This window comes from Phodopus roborovskii, unplaced genomic scaffold (assembly GCF_943737965.1).
Source record: "Phodopus roborovskii unplaced genomic scaffold, PHOROB, whole genome shotgun sequence".
Lineage (NCBI taxonomy): Eukaryota > Metazoa > Chordata > Mammalia > Rodentia > Cricetidae > Phodopus > Phodopus roborovskii.
In genome coordinates this window covers 2690223-2710562 of record NW_026126693.1, presented here as the reverse complement: position 1 = coordinate 2710562, position 20340 = coordinate 2690223, and the positions used below count along the sequence as shown (strand labels likewise).

The following is a 20340-nucleotide window of genomic DNA, read 5'->3' as shown; positions in this document are numbered from 1 at the left end:
AGTTGACAGTTAACAATAATATTTCAATGCTTGTTAGTCCCTCAAATAGTGAAATGTATAAAGACCATGAAAGTATTTAGAAAAGATAAAAATTTTCCTCTTTTTTATATATTACCAGCTTTTTAGACTTCAGCTGAAATTTATTGGTGCACCTTTATCCCTTGTGTATGAAAAATAGTATTTCTTAAATTTATGGAATTATTTTGGAATATTACAGTGTGACAATATATTGATTATATTCCTCAGGTTACTGTGAATGCCAAACATATCATTTATATAAAATGTGGGAAATATATCAATTCTTGAGATAAATGTGAGTTAGAGATACTATAATGTAAACAAGTTATTCCTACCCAGCTCATTTCTTAGCATTCTTCTCCGTACATTACACGTTGCTGTGAAAGTGTTCATTGGTTTTGTGCTACCGGCAGCCAAACTGTCCTGTTTTCTAATTTCACTGCTTTAATGTATCCAAAACAAACACCCAAACTTAAACATTTGATGCTTCATACTGAAGTCTTACTATTTTTTGAAACGTTGAGAGATACTGTATTTCAGAGAATACTTGTATTTGTTTCTCCTTTGAATGTTTGCCTTATCTGAAAAAAAAAAGGCTTAATTGATCCTCTCCAGAAATAAATGCTATTTTCAAATATTACAGAAGTAACTGGACTGCTTAATGAAAGTAAATGAGGGAGAATCTCTTCTAGGATGAGATTAAATCACACAGTTTTTCAAAGATCTCAGCTGTCATATTTTGTACTGAGTCATAAGGTGGACAACAGTCATCATACAATTTCCCATTCATGTCTTTCAACTTCAGTACTTTTGCTAACATTTTATTGTATATTTAAATTATAGGATATTTGTTAAAGTTCTGCATTTTTTAACTGCAAATTTTTATGTCATCTGTTTAATGTATGACTAGTTTTAAATTGAGGTTTTAATGTAGCTAAATTGTATGTGCATAGATATGGCTAATGTACAGATAAATGTGTTCCATTTATAAAATGTGATAAATGTGTTCAAGTCTCTTTTTTTCTTGTAGAGTCATTTGCCCTGGCTTCATAGTTCCCACCCAGGATTAGAAAAAATCAGTGCTATAGTGTGGGAAGGCAATGACTGTAAGAAAGCAGACATGTCTGTACTTGAAATCAGTGGAATGATAATGAACAGAGTAAGTTCTTCATTTGTTTTATCTAGGTAAAGGGCAAATTTAGTGGCTATCCATATATTACCCAAATATGAATAACTTATTCACGTCCCTTTTCTTCACCCTGGAAAATAGTTATTTTTTCTGATGTGTGTGCATGTGTGGCATCCCAACTTAGTTGTGGAGGATGGAGGGCAGCCTTGTGGAGGCCGTTCTTTCCTTCCTTGGGAGCATGCATACCAAGCCTTCATACTGAGAGCACCGAACTTGCAGAGCAAGTGCATTTACTCACTGTGTCATCTCATGCCCCCTCTGCCCTTTAACACGTGCTTGACTGGGGATAGACACCACAATGTAATGTCCTTTTCTTCTCCCTTCAATGGGTAAGTACGTGCGTGTGTGTATGAAAAATAATCTGTATTGTGTTTAATGCTTAGACATAAAGAATAATGCAGCTAGTGGTCAAACTCTCCAGTGGTTGGAGTTCGGCACGTAATACTATGGATTTGGTATTTGTTTCTATTTCCATTAAATTACATCTTTTATTGCTGCATACATTTTCTTTTTTTATTAATTTATTTTATATAACAAAGTCCAATTAAATGAAAACAAACATTTATACACAATATTTGGGAATTTGGGCGTTGTTCTTTCCAAAGTACTTCCTGCTGGTAAGGGGCGCTGTCATGGGGGATTCGAAGAAGATTCAGAAATCCTGGCTGTAGTCTGTAAGGCTGCTTTGTACAGCTATTTTGAATGTAGGATCACCTTGTACTCTGTTTCAGGCGGTCTGGCGTGATCAAACCACATTAGTCTGGAAGGAATCCACATCTTTTCATTTTCTGTGGAAACAAAAATAGAAATCCTTTTCCCCAGTAACTTGTCCTTCAACTTAAATTTTGGAATCAAAGAATTTTTTTTTTTAAATTTAATTTATTTTACATATCGATCCCAGTTCCCTCTTCCTCCATCCCTCCCTCCCTCCCTCCTTCCCCTCCCTTTTACCCTCTCTGCCCTCTCACATGCACTCTAAACACCCTCCCCTCCCATTCCCCCACCCCAATTCCATATGTAGGGGAATGCCATCCAGTTGGGGTCATGTAGATCTGACAGGTCATGTGAAGTAGGGACTAGGGCTTCTCTCCTGTCTCTAGATTAAGGCAGTTATCCCTCCATGGGGGATGTGTTCGCATCCCCCATGTGTCCTTTTGTGCACCAGGGATACATCCTGGCTCCACTGTCTGAGGTCTCTTAGACTGCTCAGTCCTTCTGGCTGAGACCCATATTCAGGGGGTCCTGAGTCAGTCCCATGCTGGCTTCCCAGCTATCAGTCTAGTGGCCTTTAGCTCCTCCTTGTTCAGGTAAGCTGTCTGTATGTGTTTCTGCCCCATGGTCTTGTCCTCTCCATCTGCATCTGGGTTCTAGTTTGACTCAGTGTTTATGTATGGGTGTTTGATCCTGTTTTCAACAGGCGTTAGTTGAGGGCTCCATGGAGAAGTTAGTTGTTGATCTCACTCTCCGGGAAGGGCATTTATGATAGCCTTTCCACGGAAGCTCAAATTATTAGTTGGGAGCAGTCTTGTAGTTCTCTAGACCTTTCTTTGTGTTCAGTTTTATCTTCAAACCAATATTGGCTCCCTCTTTTATGTTCTCTCTCTGTGTCTCTGTCTCTCTCTCTCTCTTTCCTATCTTCTATTCCTAACCAGGCTCAATCTTCCTGGTCGCACATGTTTTCCTTTCCTCCCCATCGTTTTCTCCTACTTCTCTCTCCATTCGCTGCCCCCCCCTCCCCACTTCCCCTGAGCTCTGGGGGACTTGTCCCTTCCCGGTTCTGTGAGGGACTTTATATGAATCTCTTAGAATACACCTTGTATCCTAGTTCCTCTGGTGATGTGAATTATAGGATGGAGATCCTTTGCTCTAGGTCTAAAATCCATATATGAGTGAGTACATACTGTGTTCCTCTTTTTGTGACTGGGTTACCTCATTCAGGATGGTTTCTTCAAGTGCCATCCACTCGCCTGTGAATTTCAAGATTCCATTATTTTTTTCTGCAGAGAAGTATTCCATTGTGTAGATGTGCCACATCATCTTTATTCATTCTTCAGTTGAGGGGCATCTAGGTTGCTTCCAGGTTCTTGCTATTACAAATAGTGCTGCTATTAACATAGTTGAACAGATGTCTTTGTTGCATGGATGTGAATCCTTTGGGTATATGCCTAAGAGGGGGATTGCCAGGTCCTGTGGTAAACTAATTCCCATTTTCCTGAGGAATTGCCATAGTGATCTCCAAAATGGCTGTATGAGTTTGCACTCCCACAAGCAGTGGAGGAGTGTTCCACTTTCTCCACATCCTCTCTAACATAAGTCATCACTGGTGTTTCTAATTTTAGCCATTCTGGCAAGGGTAAGATGGTATCTCAAAGTTGTTTTGATTTGCATTTCCCTGATAGCTAAGGATGTGGAGCATTTTCTTAAGTGTCTTTCAGCCTTTTTGATTTCCTCTATTGAGAATTCTTTCTTCAGTTCTGTACCCCATTTTTTAATAGGGTTATTTGGTGTTTTGTTGACTAGTTTCTTGAGTTCTTTGTATATTTTGGAGATCAGCCCTTTGTCAGATATAGGATTGGTGAAAATCTTTTGCCAGTCTGTGGGCTGCCGTTTGGTCTTGTCTACTGTGTCCTTTGCCTTACAGAAGCTTCTAAGTTTGAAGCGGTCCCATCTATAGTGATTGAGAGTTTTGCTGGATATAGTAGGCTAGGCTGGCATCCGTGTTCTCTTAATACTTTTAGAACATCTATCCAGGACCTTCTGGCCTTGAGGGTTTCCCATGGAGAAGTCAGGTGTAATTTTGACAGGTCTGCCTTTATATGTTACCTGTCCTTTTTCCTTCGCTGCTCTTAATATTCTTTCTTTATTCTGTATGCTAGGTGTTTTGATTATTATATGTCGAGGGGTCTTTTTTCTTTGGTCCAGCCTATTTGGGGTTCGGTATGCTTCTTGTACTTTCATGGGCATGTCCTTCTTCAGATTTGGAAAGTTTTCCTCGATGATGATTTTGTTGAATATGTTTTCGGCACCTTTGAGCTGGGCTTCCTCACCTTCCTCTATGCCTATTATTCTTAGGTTTGGCCTTTTCATGGTGTCCCACATTTCCTGGATGTTTTGTGTTAAGGATTTGTTGGATTTATGATTTTCTTTGGTCGATGAATCTATTTCTTCTAGTTTATCTTCTGCGCCTGAGATTCTCTCTTCCATCTTTTGAATTCTGTTGGTTATGCTTGTATCCATAGTTGCCGATTTTTTGCCCAGCTTTTCAATTTCCATCATTACTTCAGTTTGTGTTGCCTTTATTTTCTCAATTTCAGTTTTCAAGTCTTGAACTGTTTCCTTCACCTGCTTAATTGTTTTTTCCTGGCTTTCTGTACTTTCCTTAAGGAATTTGTTCATTTCTTCCACTTTTTTGTTTGTTTTTTCCTCCATTTCTTTAAGGGATTTTCTCACATCTTCTTTGAGGGCCTCTATCATTTTTATGAAGGTAGTTTTTAAGTCGTACCCTTCTGCTTCCTCTGCTTTGTTGTTGTGTTCCATTCTAGTTGGTGTAGATTCCCTAGATTCTGGTGGTGTCATGCTTGTCTTTCTGTTGTTAGGTGTTCTATTGTATTGCCTTCTTCCCATAGCTTCTTCCAGTAGGTGTTGGTGGGGTCTCCCCCTCTCTCTATGGTACTTCCCGATGGGCTTATGTGGGTCTGAGATTCAATTCTGTAGCTCTGTGTGGTCCAAGCTCTCTAGGAGGTTTCTCCACAGACAGGGATCCAGGGATGGGGTCAGGGCTGAGGATCCAGAAGAAGATGCCAGCAGGTAATCACAGTGGTCCTCTGGCCAATAGCTCTGGCCAATAGTTCTGGCCAATAGCTGGCGGAAGAGGGCAAGGGCTGAGCTGGAACTTGAGAAGGTTTTGCAGGATAGTAGGATCTCACTGGAAACTGACGCTCTCCAGCTGGGACCTCTTTCTTTGGCAGAGGCCAGGATTTGGGGGGGGGTCAAGAATCTTGCCTGCAGGAACTCAAAGTGGACCCACAGAGATAGGCAGATCTCTGGGACGGGCCCAGGACTCCAGCAGAGGACTGGAGGTGGGGGTCAGAGACCAAGCTGGTGGAAATTATGGGTGGTCCTGCGTGGATAGTCAGGTCTCCTTTGTTCAGAGCTGCTCCGAGAAGTCTCCCAAGTAGGGTGGACTGTTGGCTCCACCCTCTGTCCCAGTGCTCAACCAGAGCGGCAGGACCATGGGTAGGGTAGGGCACAGGGTGGGGGGTAGGGCTGGCAGTGGGGATGGGTGGAGGTGTATCAGAGCTTCTAGGTGCTCTCGATGGGGACCGGAGACAGGAGCAGCAGGATCAGGGGCCCTGCTGCATACATTTTCAATAGCACTCTTGTCATTACTTTGTATAGGACAGGAATTGAAATACTACATCTAGAGATTGGCAGCTTCCATATCACCGCTGTCACTGTGAATAGAACCAGGCACCAGGGACTTTGGGGACTTAAAACTAGGGGTGCTCTAATCTGTGAGCTGTGAGATAACTCAGTCTGACAACTGAGTGTGGGGCATTAAAGGCTCTGTGGCAATTTACTTTACCACTCTAGCATATTAAAAATGTATTTTCCATACTTAATATTTTTCACTTTTATTTCCTTATCTTTTCCGGTTTATTTTCTCTTTTTCTGTCTTATTAAACAATTTTAAGGAGGCACTAATTTACATACTGAACTCAGAAATAAAATACAAGTTAAAGATTTATTGAATAGTTATTGTTTTCTTTTCTTTGCTTTTATTTTCTTTGGCTGGGGATTGGTTTGAGACAGGGTTTCTCTGTATATTCCTGGCTGTCCTAGAACTTACTCTGTTGATAAGGTTGGCCTCCAACTCACAGAGAGATCCACCTGCCTCTGCCTCTGCCTAAGTGCTGGGATTCACCACCACTGGCAACCTATTTTTGTTTAAATTACATTTTTTGTTTGGGGGGCTAGAATACATGTGTCACAGTGCACTTGTGCAGGTCACAGGACACTTTCAGAAGCAGTTCTCGCCTCCATCTTGGGATCCTAGCATCGTTGTACTCAGGTCATTAGACTTGATGACAGACATCTTTATCTGCTACACCATCTTTTTCCCTGAATTTTTATTTTCTTGAACAAATTGGGTTTAATTTACTGTTGATCTCAACTCTAATATTTGTAAATATTTCTAATTTTTAAAATAATAAGATGCACAGATTTTTCAATATCTAAGACTGATCTTTTCATAGTGACTAATAATAATGAGATCTTGTAATTAGTGTGTAGTAGGCTCATTTCATAATGTAGTAAATTAAAAAATTTTAAATCCTGTTATAAAAAGTAAAATTCCATTGGAATTCATTTTACTTTAAATTTGATTTATGTGTACTTTCTTCTCCCCTCCGCTCCTACTTCCTAAGGTGAACAACCATGTACCAGGTATAGGATATCAGATATTTGGAAATGCCATCTCCCTGATCCTGGGCTTAACTCCATTTGTTTTCCGACTGTCCCAAGCAACAGACTTGGAGCAACTCACAGCCCATTCTGCCTCAGAACTTTATGTGATTGCATTTGGTTCTAACGAAGATGTCATGGTTCTTTCTATGGTACTAATAAGTTTTGTGGTTCGAGTATCTCTTGTATGGATCTTCTTTTTTTTGCTGTGTGTAGCAGAAAGAACATATAAACAAGTGAGTATGATATGAAGAATATTAGTTTACCCTTTTCATAGCACTCCCAAGTATTCCTTAAGTATTTTAGTATTTCATGAAACACTAGTGTAACTTTTATTTTGCTTTTAAGTCATAACAATTTATATTTTGTATAATAATTGTATAAATTATATAATATTTTATCCAATAATCTCCATCTTAATGTTTTTTAGCGATTACTTTTTGCAAAACTCTTTGGACATTTGACATCTGCAAGGAGAGCTCGGAAGTCTGAGGTTCCTCATTTCCGGTTGAAGAAAGTACAGAATATAAAAATGTGGCTGTCTCTCCGTTCCTATCTTAAGGTAGAATGCTATTGACAAATGAACTGTTAACATACTGTCTTTCCCAGCAGTTTCAGTGTCTTCCTGTCTGTAGGTGTAGGGGGTTATTATTGTCAACAGTTTCTCACTCAAAGACTGGTTTGAGGATTTTGTTTCTCCCTATGGTTTTCACAAACCAGTAGAGGGAGCCCACTACTTAAAAACCAATCTTGAGGACTCTAAGCAGTGAGACCTCCTTCTCTTTTAGTCTCCACATCACCCTGTGTTTGAACACTGCTCCTTCCTTTGATCTTTTAAAGAGTCTAGCCATTTGGGAAAGGGAAGTGTGGAATCTCTAGACTCCTAGGAGAGGAAAATGCCTGAGTTAATTTTAAGGATACCTTTTCCCCTGGGGATTCTGTTTTTATAGTAAATAGCAGCAGTGGGTTTTATTATATATGGAATATTCAGGTGCTTATGCAAACAGTGTATGTTCCAAAAACTAAGAATCCACCAAACTAGATCTTTAAAGCTTTTTATTTTTAAGTGACAATGAAAAAAGTAGAAGAAAATAGTACCTACTTTTACATTTTAAATTTTCATTATTCTGTTTATCACTTTGGCTTGTTAAGTCTTTTGGCTTACTGGAAATCATTTTCCTCTCAGCCTGAGGACTGCATTACTTGTTTAACTGCGCTGTGACCCTCTCTGCTTTGTGGGTTTGTTTGTTTGTTTGCCTAGGACAGTGCTATATGCCATCTTGTTCTGTAGATGATATAAGTGCCAGTTTCTTAGGAACTAACCCACAAATCTGAACCACCGTCCCTGACATTAACCTCAGAGCACCCAGTGTATACCTGCTCTTCATAGCTCAGTTTCTCTCTGCTGCTGGCCCTATGAAGGAGGAGGTTTGGGGAGCTGTGTTCCCTGCTGTATTCCGAGCACCTAGCACAATGCTTAGTTTTGGGCATATGCCCAAGAAACAGTTGTTGAATAAATGGTTATAGTGTGGAGCAAAAAAGAGTTACACTAATGCATCTGTGCTATGCAGGTACAACATTCACAGTGTTATCAAATTATATGGCTCTATTAACACTTTACAATTCATCTGGAAAGTTGTGAGGTATCACCAACCTGTAATACCTTAACTGAAAGCATGGAAATTGTCTGTTGTTTAGTAAATATATTTAAAAGTGTTTCCTTTTTTTCTCTAGCGTCGAGGTCCTCAGAGATCAGTTGATGTCATTGTTTCGTCTGCTTTCTTACTGACAATTTCAGTTGTGTTTATCTGTTGTGCTCAGGTGAGTTCACTTGTTACATGTAGAAATTCAGCCGTCACTAGGTAAACGCTCAGTGTCTAAACATGACTTAAGTTTTTCAGTTAACGTACAGGGTATTGGATATCATCATCTCGTGTTTGAATGAAGTGAGTTTTCCTTCATGAATGAAGAGCTTCTCCCCTCTTTGTCTCCCCCACAGCCTACGACTATGAGCGCCCCTTGTACACCCTCTTTTGCACAACTGGACCCTTTCATTGTTTCCTGTCTTATGTTACCTTGTGTAGACCACCTTCTCATTCTTCCTTTCACTTATTACTCGCTTGGTCTCCTTTCTACACGCACACACACATGCACACACACGAGGGAGAATCTTCATTTTTTGCCCAAGATTGGGTCATATTGTTTAATATTATATTTTCAAATCCATGTTTTTTTCCTGCAGATTTTCTTTTTCTTCACAGGTGAGTAAAATTCCATTGTGTATATGGACCGCAGTTTTATTATTCATTTGTTTGTATTGATAAATATCAAGATGGTTCCACTTTCTTGCTCTCGAATACAGCAGCAATACACATCAACGTGCAAATAAATAACTAGGTTTTAGAAAGACTTCTGATAGGAAAAGCAATAATATCAACAAGCCACTAGACAGGTTTTTTTAAAGATGTATTTATTTTTATTTTGTGTGTATAAATGTTTTGCCTGCATGTGTGTATGATTTTATGTGTATGGGTGTTTTGTCTGCATGCATGTATGTATGTGCACTACGTGTGTGCCTGGTGCCCATGGCATGTCAGAAGGGGTCATCGTATCCCTTGGAACTGGAGTTACAGGTGTCTGTGAACCACAGTGTAGGTGTTGGGACCCGAACCTGTGTCCTTTCCAAGAGCAATAAGTGCTCTTAACTACTGAACCTCAGCCCCTTAGACCAGATGTCTTGTAACTTTTTGTTGAGTAAGAAATTGCATCTTATTATTCTCTGTGTCATAAACAATATGCATATAGTCAAATGCCTATTGAATTAACATACAACAAGTAATTTTTGTTTAGAAATCTATGCATTTGTCCTTATTGCTTAAGTCAGTAGTTATGAAATGGCTCCCATCTCTGGTTTCTCCACATTTAGTATTCATTTAAATTTTTCTTATCCCTGAATTGTCACTGTACTTTGATTGTTAGATCATTGATAAAGGATTCTATTCTCAATAGTCAACGTATTTGTGTAAGCTTCCACCTCAGATATGAGAAATTACTTGAAAAATCACCTGCTGTAAAGCACCAATGGTGCTAATGGTTGGGTTGGTATGTATACGTGAAAATTTTTAATATATGTATATGTGAATTCACAAGACAGTGTCATCAAAAATTTAGAAAAAGCTTGAAAATTAGAGCAATTATGTATATGCACTCATTTGATCCTATGACAACCCTAGAGTAAGAGGGTAAGAGTTATTGTCAGTCCTCGTGTTTCTTAAGTAAACTATATGTCCACATGAGGGTAGGAGTTGATGCCTTGAACAGCATCTCTAGCTATACCAGGAAGTAGGAGCTCTCAAAAGCCTACAGCCTTGAGTAAAGTCAAGTAGGTAAGTAAAACAGGTAGACAGCAAGAAAACTGTATCTAACTCTGGATAATAAAGACAGGCAAATTCTCCCTCCTAAGAATAGGTCAGTTGGCATTACATATATCAACTTAAAATTCCCATGTCAACAAGTTAATACAAGATGTGGTCCTTAGTGCCTGGATACATAGCAGAAGTAAAACCAAGATTGTCCTGAGGGTGACTTTAGCCTAGACTTGACAGAATTTACATATTAAAAGCACAAAAACAAATTAAACATGAGTCAGCAGATCAATAAATAGCAGGACAGTTTGCCACCTGTGCCACACAATAGAGTAAGCACCTAGAAACCAAGTCTGCCTAGAAAGATTAAACACAGCACTTCAAGAAGAGAATAAAGATTTTTATATTGTTCTTTTGTTTTCATTTCTCTTTCCAAGATAGAAGTTTCTGTGTGATTTTGTAAACCAGGCTGGCCTAGAACTCACATAGATCCACCTGCCTCTGCCTCCTGAGTGCTAGGATTAAAGGAGGCTGAGAACATAGATTTTTTAAATAAGAACCAATAGTACCTCAGAGAAATGAAAAAATAATCATTGGCATTTAAGCATGATGGACAAAATAAATCAAGGATTAAGAGATTCATTTAGTGAACTGTGATATTAAAGAAATGACCTACAATCCAGGGCACATAAAGATGGCAAATGCAAAACAGGTATAGAGACGGGTGGGAACTCATGTGTCTAACAGGAAATCAAGGAGAAAGAATAGAACTCAGTATTTGCAGAGACTTTGTGAATTTTTCAGAATTGATTAAATGTTCTTAATATACAAGGACAGCTTGTTAAACTCTCCTATGTACTGGACACAGGACAGTTGTCAACTATGCAGGGCACAGCAATGAATGCCTGTACTTGAGAAGCTGAGGCAGGAAGATTTGAATGTAAGAAGTTAGCAGAAAAACTCATACCCAGCTAACATCAAATGACACAGACGACATGATCCAGCTATAATATAATCAGCCAAGAAACAAATAGCAACAAGTAAATTCATTTAGACTTTTTTAAATACATATTTTTAATTTTTAAATGGTATTAAACTACTTACTGACACAGTTAAGAATTATGAGTTCTCAATTACAAGTGTTAATTACAGCACTGAAATTTGTATGTGGGTTCCAGGAGTCAGAATGAGAGACTTGTGTTTCTGTGGGAAGTGTTTTTCCCATCTCCCCAACAATTAGCTCTGTTACAGTATAACCTTTATAGCAGCAGGACCAGAAAGCACAAAAAGGGGAAAGTTGGAGTTAAATTATTCTCTTAAATATACTGTCCTTCAACAAAATGTTACAGAGGAGCAGCCTGAAATATTACAGCTTTAAGCTGTGACCAAGATGATTTATCCCTGTGGTGAAAGGGTCTTGAACTTCAGAAAGTCCAGTGAGGTAATTTCATGCCTATGGTTTGCTACAGAAAGAGAAACCATGCAGTTATGTCAATAATGAAGAAAGCAAATTATAATTTTCAGCAGAGAATTAGTATTTATTAATTGTACAAATTACTAATTTTCCCCATGACACATCATATGCATATCTGTGTGCTGACCATCTGAAGTCCTGAGGACAGTTGGGATTACAGTCACAACCACATGCAGTTAAACAGAATGTTGATTTTTGTTTTTTTAGTTTAGGTAAACTTCCTAAATTCATCCAGGGCTTTTGAGGGACAAGCTGCCTGATTAGAGATACGGGATTGCTTCTTGGATTGCAGGAAGACTGTTTTTGATAGAGAAGTGGGATGGTCAGGGGGTGAAACAGTTCTGCAAACCCATGCAAGTCACATGATGCAGTGGCTTTGTAAATTGATCCAAGAAGGCTCACATGATAGGGGTGAAATGAGTCTGGAGCAAATGAAAAGAACTTCACACTGGGATTGAATTCTATGTAGAATAACGATTTAAACAACAAAATTTATAATTCAATCACAAAATGTATGGACTATAAAGGGCACTATCAGTGACAAAATGGGATCTGGGAAAATACACTGGCAAAACACAACTTCAATGGGGATACTATATCGAAAACTTTAAAAAAAGTCCAGCTTCTAAAATTTTCACTCAGGGTTCAAAAAAAGGAACTACACATAAGCGAGAGAACTATGATCTGAGGGAAAAGGAACGGACTCAGACAATCGCTCCTGTGTGTTCCTTTATTTGTTTGCTCTTTCTCAACTGCTGTTCTGTTTGTCTATCTCTGCATTCTGTTGTCTCTAGAATTCTTCTCCCTAACTCTTTTTCTGTTTTTTGTTTGTTTGTTTTGTTTTGTTTTTTGTCTCTCAAGTTCTTGTCTCCCTCCAGTTCTTGGGAACTGGGACACACACACACACACACACACACACACACACACACACACACACACACAATTCTTTTTACAATACAATATGAAGCTTTGAGTTTCTCAGGGTCAACCAGGCAGATAAGATTTACACACAGACCAATAAACTAAAACTGCTAGAAGGAACTTTTAGCATCAGTTATTTAGGGCTGTAGGTCAAAGAGAGTGTCTAAGTTTAATTTGCACAAGAAACAAAACCTGGCGCCTTCCAGTGATCTGGTTCTATGGCAGCACAGACCTTCAGGAAAGTTTACTTTTCCCCTGAGTGAGGATGAGCAAATGGGCTGATTACCTTTGTCTTTACCTTCTCAGGGGAAACAGGAGGGGAGTGGTAAATCTCTGAGCTAAAATCTTGAGTTAATAAAACAAGAAGTTTGAGAATCTCCTACTGCAGGGTGAGCTTAGGTTATCACTTTCTCTATCACCAGTGAGGTAAAGCCAAGGGCATGCTTATATTTTTTTATCCATCTAGGCAGCTATGAATCAACAACTTTAAATGTGTAGTAGTTTTATGTCCTTGGATATTTGGGAATGTCTTAGATGGGATGCTTTTGCCTAGGCCCTAAACACTGACCAAATGCCTGTAAATAAAGATAGTTGCAGAAAGGCAGATCTTAGCAATTACAATGGAGAGGGGAACAAAGACCTGATAGTGGGAAATAGGCCTCACATATAGCTAAGGAATAAAATAAGTAAACTAGGACCTGCTAATGGAGAACAGGTATTTACACATAGCTAGGGAATGTAATCATTAAAACTTCAAATGCATGAGAGAAATTTGTTCCCAGTAAATGATCAGATTGTGCTGAACTGTGGGAAGTATATCCCAAGTTTGTTACAGAAAGGAATAAGCAACAGGAAGAATCTACAGCAAGACACAGCCAATTCATTCATGACATTATAACACCAGGTACAGCTTTGTACTGTACTGGTTTCATCCATCAGAAGAATCCTTAATTCTTCTAAGTTATTTGTGATGCAAAGGCTGTATAATTACTATGTGATCTTGTGGCTTGTAGAAATATTACAAGTCTTCGCAAGAAGTCTTCCTAACAGAAGTTATAAAATATAAAAAGGTAACTCAACAGAGAGAAACCAGTAGCCATTAAGAGAGTGGAGCATTCTCATCTTTCCCAAGTATCAGGGAAAGTTAAGATTAAATTAGTGAGTGTTGAGTGTACACCCACGAGGGTGCCATATGTTAAGAAGTTGGTTGGATGAGGATAAACAAAAATAAGGGCAGGCAGAATTTGAAACATGGCCGAATGTGAAGTGGTACCACTATTTACAAATTAACAAATATGCAACATCGTAGCTGGTAGTTTTAGGCCTACATATTAATACCTAACAGAAACCTTGCTTATGTGGACAAGGACATACAAGACTGTTGCTGCATTGTTGGTGATACATTGACAACAACATAAATACTAGTTTTGGAGCAGACTAAAATAATTATGGTTGATTCTTTTACTGTAACTTATAGGAGTTAAAATGAACTAATTCAAAGTCGAATGCTTCAGCATGGGTAAATCTTAGAAACAAGGCTCAGTGGAATAAAAAACAAACTAAAGTTGGCAAGACGGCCAGTGGGTAAAAGTGCTTGTTTCTGAGCCTGATGATCTGAGTTCAGGTCCCAGAACCAACATGGTGGATAGAGAGGACAGATTCCTGAGGATTGTCCTGACTGTCACACAGGCATGTGTTATGACATGTGCATGTGTCTCCTCTCCACTCTCTGGGAGGATGGATGGAGAAAGAAAGTAAGTTGAATATGATGTTAAATAATGTGGAAATACTGATGTAAAAGTCAAGTTATAGATACAATAACAGTTTAAAGGTGAATGTTGAAGGTGAGCGATGTACCACCACAGTAGAGTGGTACCTACTTTCCCTAGCCTGCAGAAGCTCTGGGCGCCCAGTACTCACATAGGAGAAATATAACCACAGGATGAATTATTATTATTTTATTATTAACTATTAAATTATTAATTTATATTAATTATTAAAAGCCTTCCTGGAGGGGCTGGAGAGGCGGCTTTTCCAGAGGACCTGAATTCAATTTCCAGCACCCACATGGTGACTAACAGCCATCTGTAATGAGATCTGGTGTCCTTTTCTGGCCTGAAAGCATACATGCAGGCTGAACACTGTATATATAATAAATAAATATTTTTTCAAAAAGCCTACATGGAAACAAGAAACACAAAATTTACCTTGGGATAGAGTCAGACAGAGAAAATATAAAGGTTTAGTAAGTACTATAAAATATTAAGATTAAAAAGTGGCTGAACTCATAGCTGTTGAATATCTTATTCTCCGTACTTCTGATATGTGTAAATACCTCATGGTAAATATGTTCTAAAAACATACTACATTTATGAGCAATCCATTTAAGTGCGTTTTGTTTTGAAGCGAGGGGTGCTACTCACATTGCCGCTTGACTGTTTGTCTTGTGTGCTCCCAGCTGCTCCATGTGCATGAGATCTTCCTGGACTGTCATTACAACTGGGAGCTGGTGATCTGGTGCATCTCCTTAACACTGTTCCTCCTGCGGTTCGTGCTTCTTGGATCAGAAACAAGTAAAAAATACAGCAATACCTCAATACTACTTACAGAGCAGGTGAGTTTACGCTCTTATAAATGAATCTTTGTAGTCTACAGTCCGTGTGTGTGTGTGTGTGTGTGTGTGTGTGTGTGTGTGTGTGTGTGTGTGTGTGTGTGTGTGTGTGTGTGTGTGTGAGAGGGGGGGGAGGGTGAGTATGAGTCCTGGCAGAAAACATCTTCCCCACTGACCAGCCCATATACATACTAATTTAAAACATTTTTTTTCTTTTGCTTATTTCCTATTTTTGAGCATTTTTAAAAATTAAGGTCATTCATACTGTGAAACTCTATTTAAATTTTGATACTACTGTCTTTCTATAGTGTTTCTGCCATGATTCACATTTGCAATCAGATCTGCTGTTTATGTGTTCCATTTTCATTTAGGAGGTAGTAGTATTTATAAAAATGATAGATTTTAATCATTAGTGGGCTATGATGCCTCTGCATTGTAACAGAACCACATTGGAGTAAATTTAAATTTTTATTTAGCAGAGAGAATAAAGTATAATAATTTTGATAATTGGCTTTATTTTATGAGTTTGATAAATATTTCCTCTTCCTCTTGCTATTTCATAAAAATTATACAAAAGAAATCTTTGCTAATGAGCTTCTTTGGATATTTTAGTTAGGAAGAACTTGTATTTTAAACATTGAGTAGTTCAGTTGACTATATTAGATGGAGGAAGAGTTATCACTCTCATGGACTTAGACAGGTCAACCACTTCCTCAGAAGCTGATGGCTTTTCTGTTCACCTCCTCCTGTACCTCCTGTAGATTACTACTCTGTGCTGGCTTACATGTAGTTTGGGTTTGTCTTATTATAACTTTTGTCCTTGACGTTACCAACTGTCCAGTTCATAGCACCTAGAACTTGGTTTTGGTTGGGGTTGTGGCTGCCTGAGTAAAGTGGGAAGAAGGATCAGGTGGGTAAACACAGTGTATTTAGAGGCTTGGAATTAGAGCCTTTTCAAGGAAGGGACCTAAACTGGGCAAGTACCCCAAAAGCATCTATTAGGGAGTAAATGATAAAGATATGCAAATACTCAAATTACTTTCATAATTCAAAAAAATCGTGATCTAGTTCACTGAGTTTATTCTATTGCTATTTATTCTCTTAAGTTGATATGGCCCTGAGAATACAATGTCTACCTTCTTAAGAGTTTTCTTATTATCAAGTAAGTTTATTATAAGATTTGAAATGTATAATAATATATAAATATTAAAAATTATTTGTAATGTTAATACCCAGAGAACCACTATTAATGTTGTGGTGACTTTCAGACCTGTTCAAGAAATCATTTGTGGGCGGGGCCTAACTCATTGGTACTGTGATTGTGTAGTAAGCATGAGGTCCTGGGTTCAGTCCCCAACACTGCGAAAGAAAAGCATATATGTTACAATTTTAAATGATTTTATGATGGGGCTTTTTTATATAAAAGATAAACCTCTACTTGAAAATGGAGAAGAAACCTAACAAAAAGGAGGAACTGACACTTGTGAATAATGTTTTAAAACTGGCTACTAAACTATTGAAGGTAAGAAAAGAATTGAAATTGATGAGGAATGTTCTGTTCTGATATTGTATCTTAGACTCTGTAGATTCTGCCTTGCATGTAGTTGTCATTATTACCTAAGTTGCTTCCAAATTACATTTGAATACATTTGTACAGCTTTGTTTTGTTTTTCCTTGCTCAAGTAATCCAAATAATTTCTTTGAAAAGTATGTGTAGACACTTACTAATGTTGAGAGTATTATAGATGCTTTGCTCTGTGTATGTTGTTTAATCAATTTCATCTAGACACATTTCACAAAAGATTAGAAGCTAACTCAGAAGTTGCTTATTTTGTATTTCATAGAAGTCTCCTCTTGATCCACATTAACTTAAAAAGCAATGATACATAGTCATTGTAGTCATTGTTGTATTATACATATTGTCAGTAAACGTTTAATTTGAAAATCAAAGACTGTAATGATGTGTTTGGTGTCATAATATCCTTGGGAAGTAAAAAAAGTCTTATATTAATTTTGCATCAGGATCTTGCTATGTAACTCTGATTGGCTCAGTATTAACTGTGCCACCCATGGTGACTTCATACTTGTGGCTACTTCCTGTCTCTGTCTCCCAAGTGCTGGGATTACAGGTGTGCCACAATGCCTGGCTCTCTGGAGATAATACAATAGGAAATTTTAACCATTGTGTTATGGTATTGCTTTTCTTTGTTAAAACTAAAATCTATTTAAGATTATTAATTTCTATAACTGAGCATAATACTGAGAGTTTTAGTTTTCAGAGAATGGTATGAAGTGAGTTGTGGCTTGGTGATAGGGTCATCCTTTGTCAACTATAGTATGAATTGAGTATAGACCGTGACTCATGGGAAATCGGACATCAGAAAGGTCCAGAGGAGGAATGACATAGAGGGATAATAAAACAGGCAGTTATTGATTGCTTTTATAACTTTCTTTAAAAGGATCTTGAGGAAGATGATAGGGTTTAAATAAGCAAATTAATACAGACACATATCTTCACCCACCTTTTTTCCCCTCAAAGAAATGACCTTGGATTGATGGTTCTCTGTGGCTTGCTGCTTTCGTATTGGGGATCTGCAGGGTGCCCTGTGGCTGACAGCGGGAACGGATCCTGTGAAGTGTAGAGACAAAAGCTCAACTCAAGGCATAAACTCATGTTGTGAGCCAGCCCAGAGCTTGGGCCAGTTACCAGCCAGGAGCCCCCTTTCCTATCTCTTACTCAAGCACCTGACACACATGATGCAAGCACCCTACTTCTGTGGCTACTGCTCTGCCCCCCACATTGCCATCCCAGAGACTGCTTCCCGCGAGTCTGCCGTCTTCTGCTCTGGTCTAAGTCCCCTTAGTGTGAGCTATGGTCAAGTCTGCCTAGGGAGCAGCTAGCCCTCTAAGTCAGTGCATTCCCTTGTGTTGGGGCTCTGCCAGTGCTCAATAGCCTATAGAAGCTTTTCCAGCTCTGCCTTCTTCGAGTCCTACTCTTTGTAAGGCTAGCCTGCATGTCTCTGGTGGAGGATCTCACTTTATTATTTGCATGCTTATAAGCTGTAAAGTTCTTCAGTTTAAGGACTGAATTTTACCTTCCCAAAGCCCAGCATGGTGCCTGTCCTATAAACAGACCTTTTAATATTTGAGTCATCCAATGAATTAGTTAATTGTATTTTTGAAGATGAGTTGACTCAAATGAAATTGAGTAGTGTTCTCAGCTCTGTTTGGCTCTTAGCCCTGAACTTACCCTCCTATAGCCAGTGAGTCAAGGCTTTACTAGGCACTTGTTTATAACAGAGATTATTTTTAAGGAAGTCACTTTTCTTGAAAAAAATTAATACCACCATTAAAATTTACTTATTTCAAATTTAGGTAAGTTTGTATTTTCTAAAGTACCCATAATTATAACTTCTTGAGTAGTGCTTTCTTTTTAAACTCTCTTTTTGCATATTGGGGCTTTAGTTTAACTGGAAACTGTTACAGGACCTGAGACTAACATTGTGTCTGCTCTGCTAGGAACTGGACAGTCCCTTTAGGTTGTATGGACTCACAATGAACCCGCTGCTGTACAACATTACCCAGGTTGTCATCCTGTCAGCTGTTTCTGGTGTCATCAGTGACTTGCTTGGATTTAATTTAAAGGTAAAACCTGTGAGTCTTGCTTGGTTTCCTTTAACCTGTTTCTCTTCTGTCATTTCACATGCATAGTGGGTTTGTTTTGTCAAGTCTGTACAATTAGTAACAGTGGCTACACATTTAACTTCAGGGACTTCATATGCTCATGGATTTTCATATTGATAGAATGTCTAATTTGGAACAGAATTCATTATATATTGGACTCTTTTAGGGTAAGAGGAGGAAGTGTTTATTTTTCCTCATTAATTGTAATTGATTCTAATGACTGAACAAAAAGAGCCATTTTCTTTTGTTAGCCAAAATTACATTATTTATATACCAGTGGACACACTCTCCAAATAAGGTCTAGAAAGCATATATTAAACAAGCATTAGATATATATTGGCATTTCTCAGGTTTTCACCCCGTTTCAGATGAGTCACACCGTTGAGATGAGCAGGACAAAGGTGCTCAATCACCGCGTTCTTCACCTGTGTGGAGTTTTAGGCTGGTGTGCAGACGCACTTCACCTTCCATATATTATTGGTGATCATGACTTGTAATTTTTTTCTGTAGCTGTGGAAGATTAAATCATGACAGTTAGAGATGAAGACGTGGCTCGTTTCCCAGAACGTGAGTGCTGATGAAGCTGTCTGAACGCCAGTCACTGGCTCTGCTCTGGAGTCTGCTGGGAACGAAGTGTTTACATCAGGCTGTACTGTGCAATTCTTATATTTATTTTGCTTGTTTACTGTTTTTGTTGTTGTGTGTGTGTGTTTCTTTCATTCTTTCTTTTTTACATTTTAGTCTGTTTGAAGCATTGAAGTTCTTAGTTGTTGAAAGGGTGACAAAACTGATCCAGATACTTGAGGTCCTGGTAATTGTTCATACAAATTGACAAACAAATTGTGAAAATAGAAGCCATTGCTAAGCACTGTTTCTCCATCAATGCCGTGAACTTGCCTTACCTGATGAAGACTTCAGCTCTGAAATAGTGCGCTGCACTTAGCTAAACACATAGAGCGTGTTGTTTGGTAAACCACGATCCTCTCAGGATCACTTTTGAAATATTTCGAACAATGCTGGGATCTAAACAGATTAAGCTGCAGTTGAAGCACCCTTCAGTATTAACATGTGGTATTATGTAACAGGTCAACAAGTGCTCTTTGATAATAAAACTCTTAATGGAGCAATAATTGTAAATGGTTACCATACTGTAAAATATTTTGATAAAAATTAATTAGTATTAAATGTATTTATTTGAAACACTGAGCTGTTTGCACAGCTCCAACTGTGCATGCTCAAAATGCACTTTTAAAAATTGTTACTTTTGGTGTGTGTCTTTCTGTGGGATATGTTACAGCGTACTAGGGCATAATATGGTATCCTTTTGAGTGAGGTCTGCCCTCATCTCACAAGTGAAGTGCCTCCTACTATCACTAAAGTATGTTACGTTTACTCAGAAGAATTTCCCATGGTACACTATAGCGTATGCTGTCCCTTCCACACTTAAGTGAAGCTTAAGAATAAAATTAAGAACCAACAAAATATTTACCTGATTGCTAGTTATCAAATTTCCCCCAAAAGACGGTCATTCTACCACTCCTAGCCTCTGAATTTAATCTGGTGCACCCCTCCTCCCGGTCCATTATATAAGGGCTATTTTTAGATGCTTTGAACA

General features: G+C 38.4%; 1 protein-coding gene across 2 annotated transcripts in view; it reads left to right on the top strand.

Moving 5' to 3' along the window:
- The window catches only part of Phtf2 (putative homeodomain transcription factor 2), a 117215-nt gene extending 97284 nt beyond the window's left edge, over window positions 1-19931 (top strand). For both annotated transcript variants that reach the window (XM_051174806.1, XM_051174807.1), the window contains 8 exons: window positions 1049-1177; window positions 6634-6906; window positions 7101-7232; window positions 8405-8491; window positions 14889-15044; window positions 16468-16563; window positions 18561-18686; window positions 19236-19931. In XM_051174806.1, the coding sequence (XP_051030763.1) occupies window positions 1049-1177; window positions 6634-6906; window positions 7101-7232; window positions 8405-8491; window positions 14889-15044; window positions 16468-16563; window positions 18561-18686; window positions 19236-19256 (1020 nt within the window). In that variant the 3' untranslated portion in view covers window positions 19257-19931. The remainder of the gene's footprint in view (window positions 1-1048; window positions 1178-6633; window positions 6907-7100; window positions 7233-8404; window positions 8492-14888; window positions 15045-16467; window positions 16564-18560; window positions 18687-19235) is intronic.
- Window positions 19932-20340: the final 409 nt, after the last annotated feature.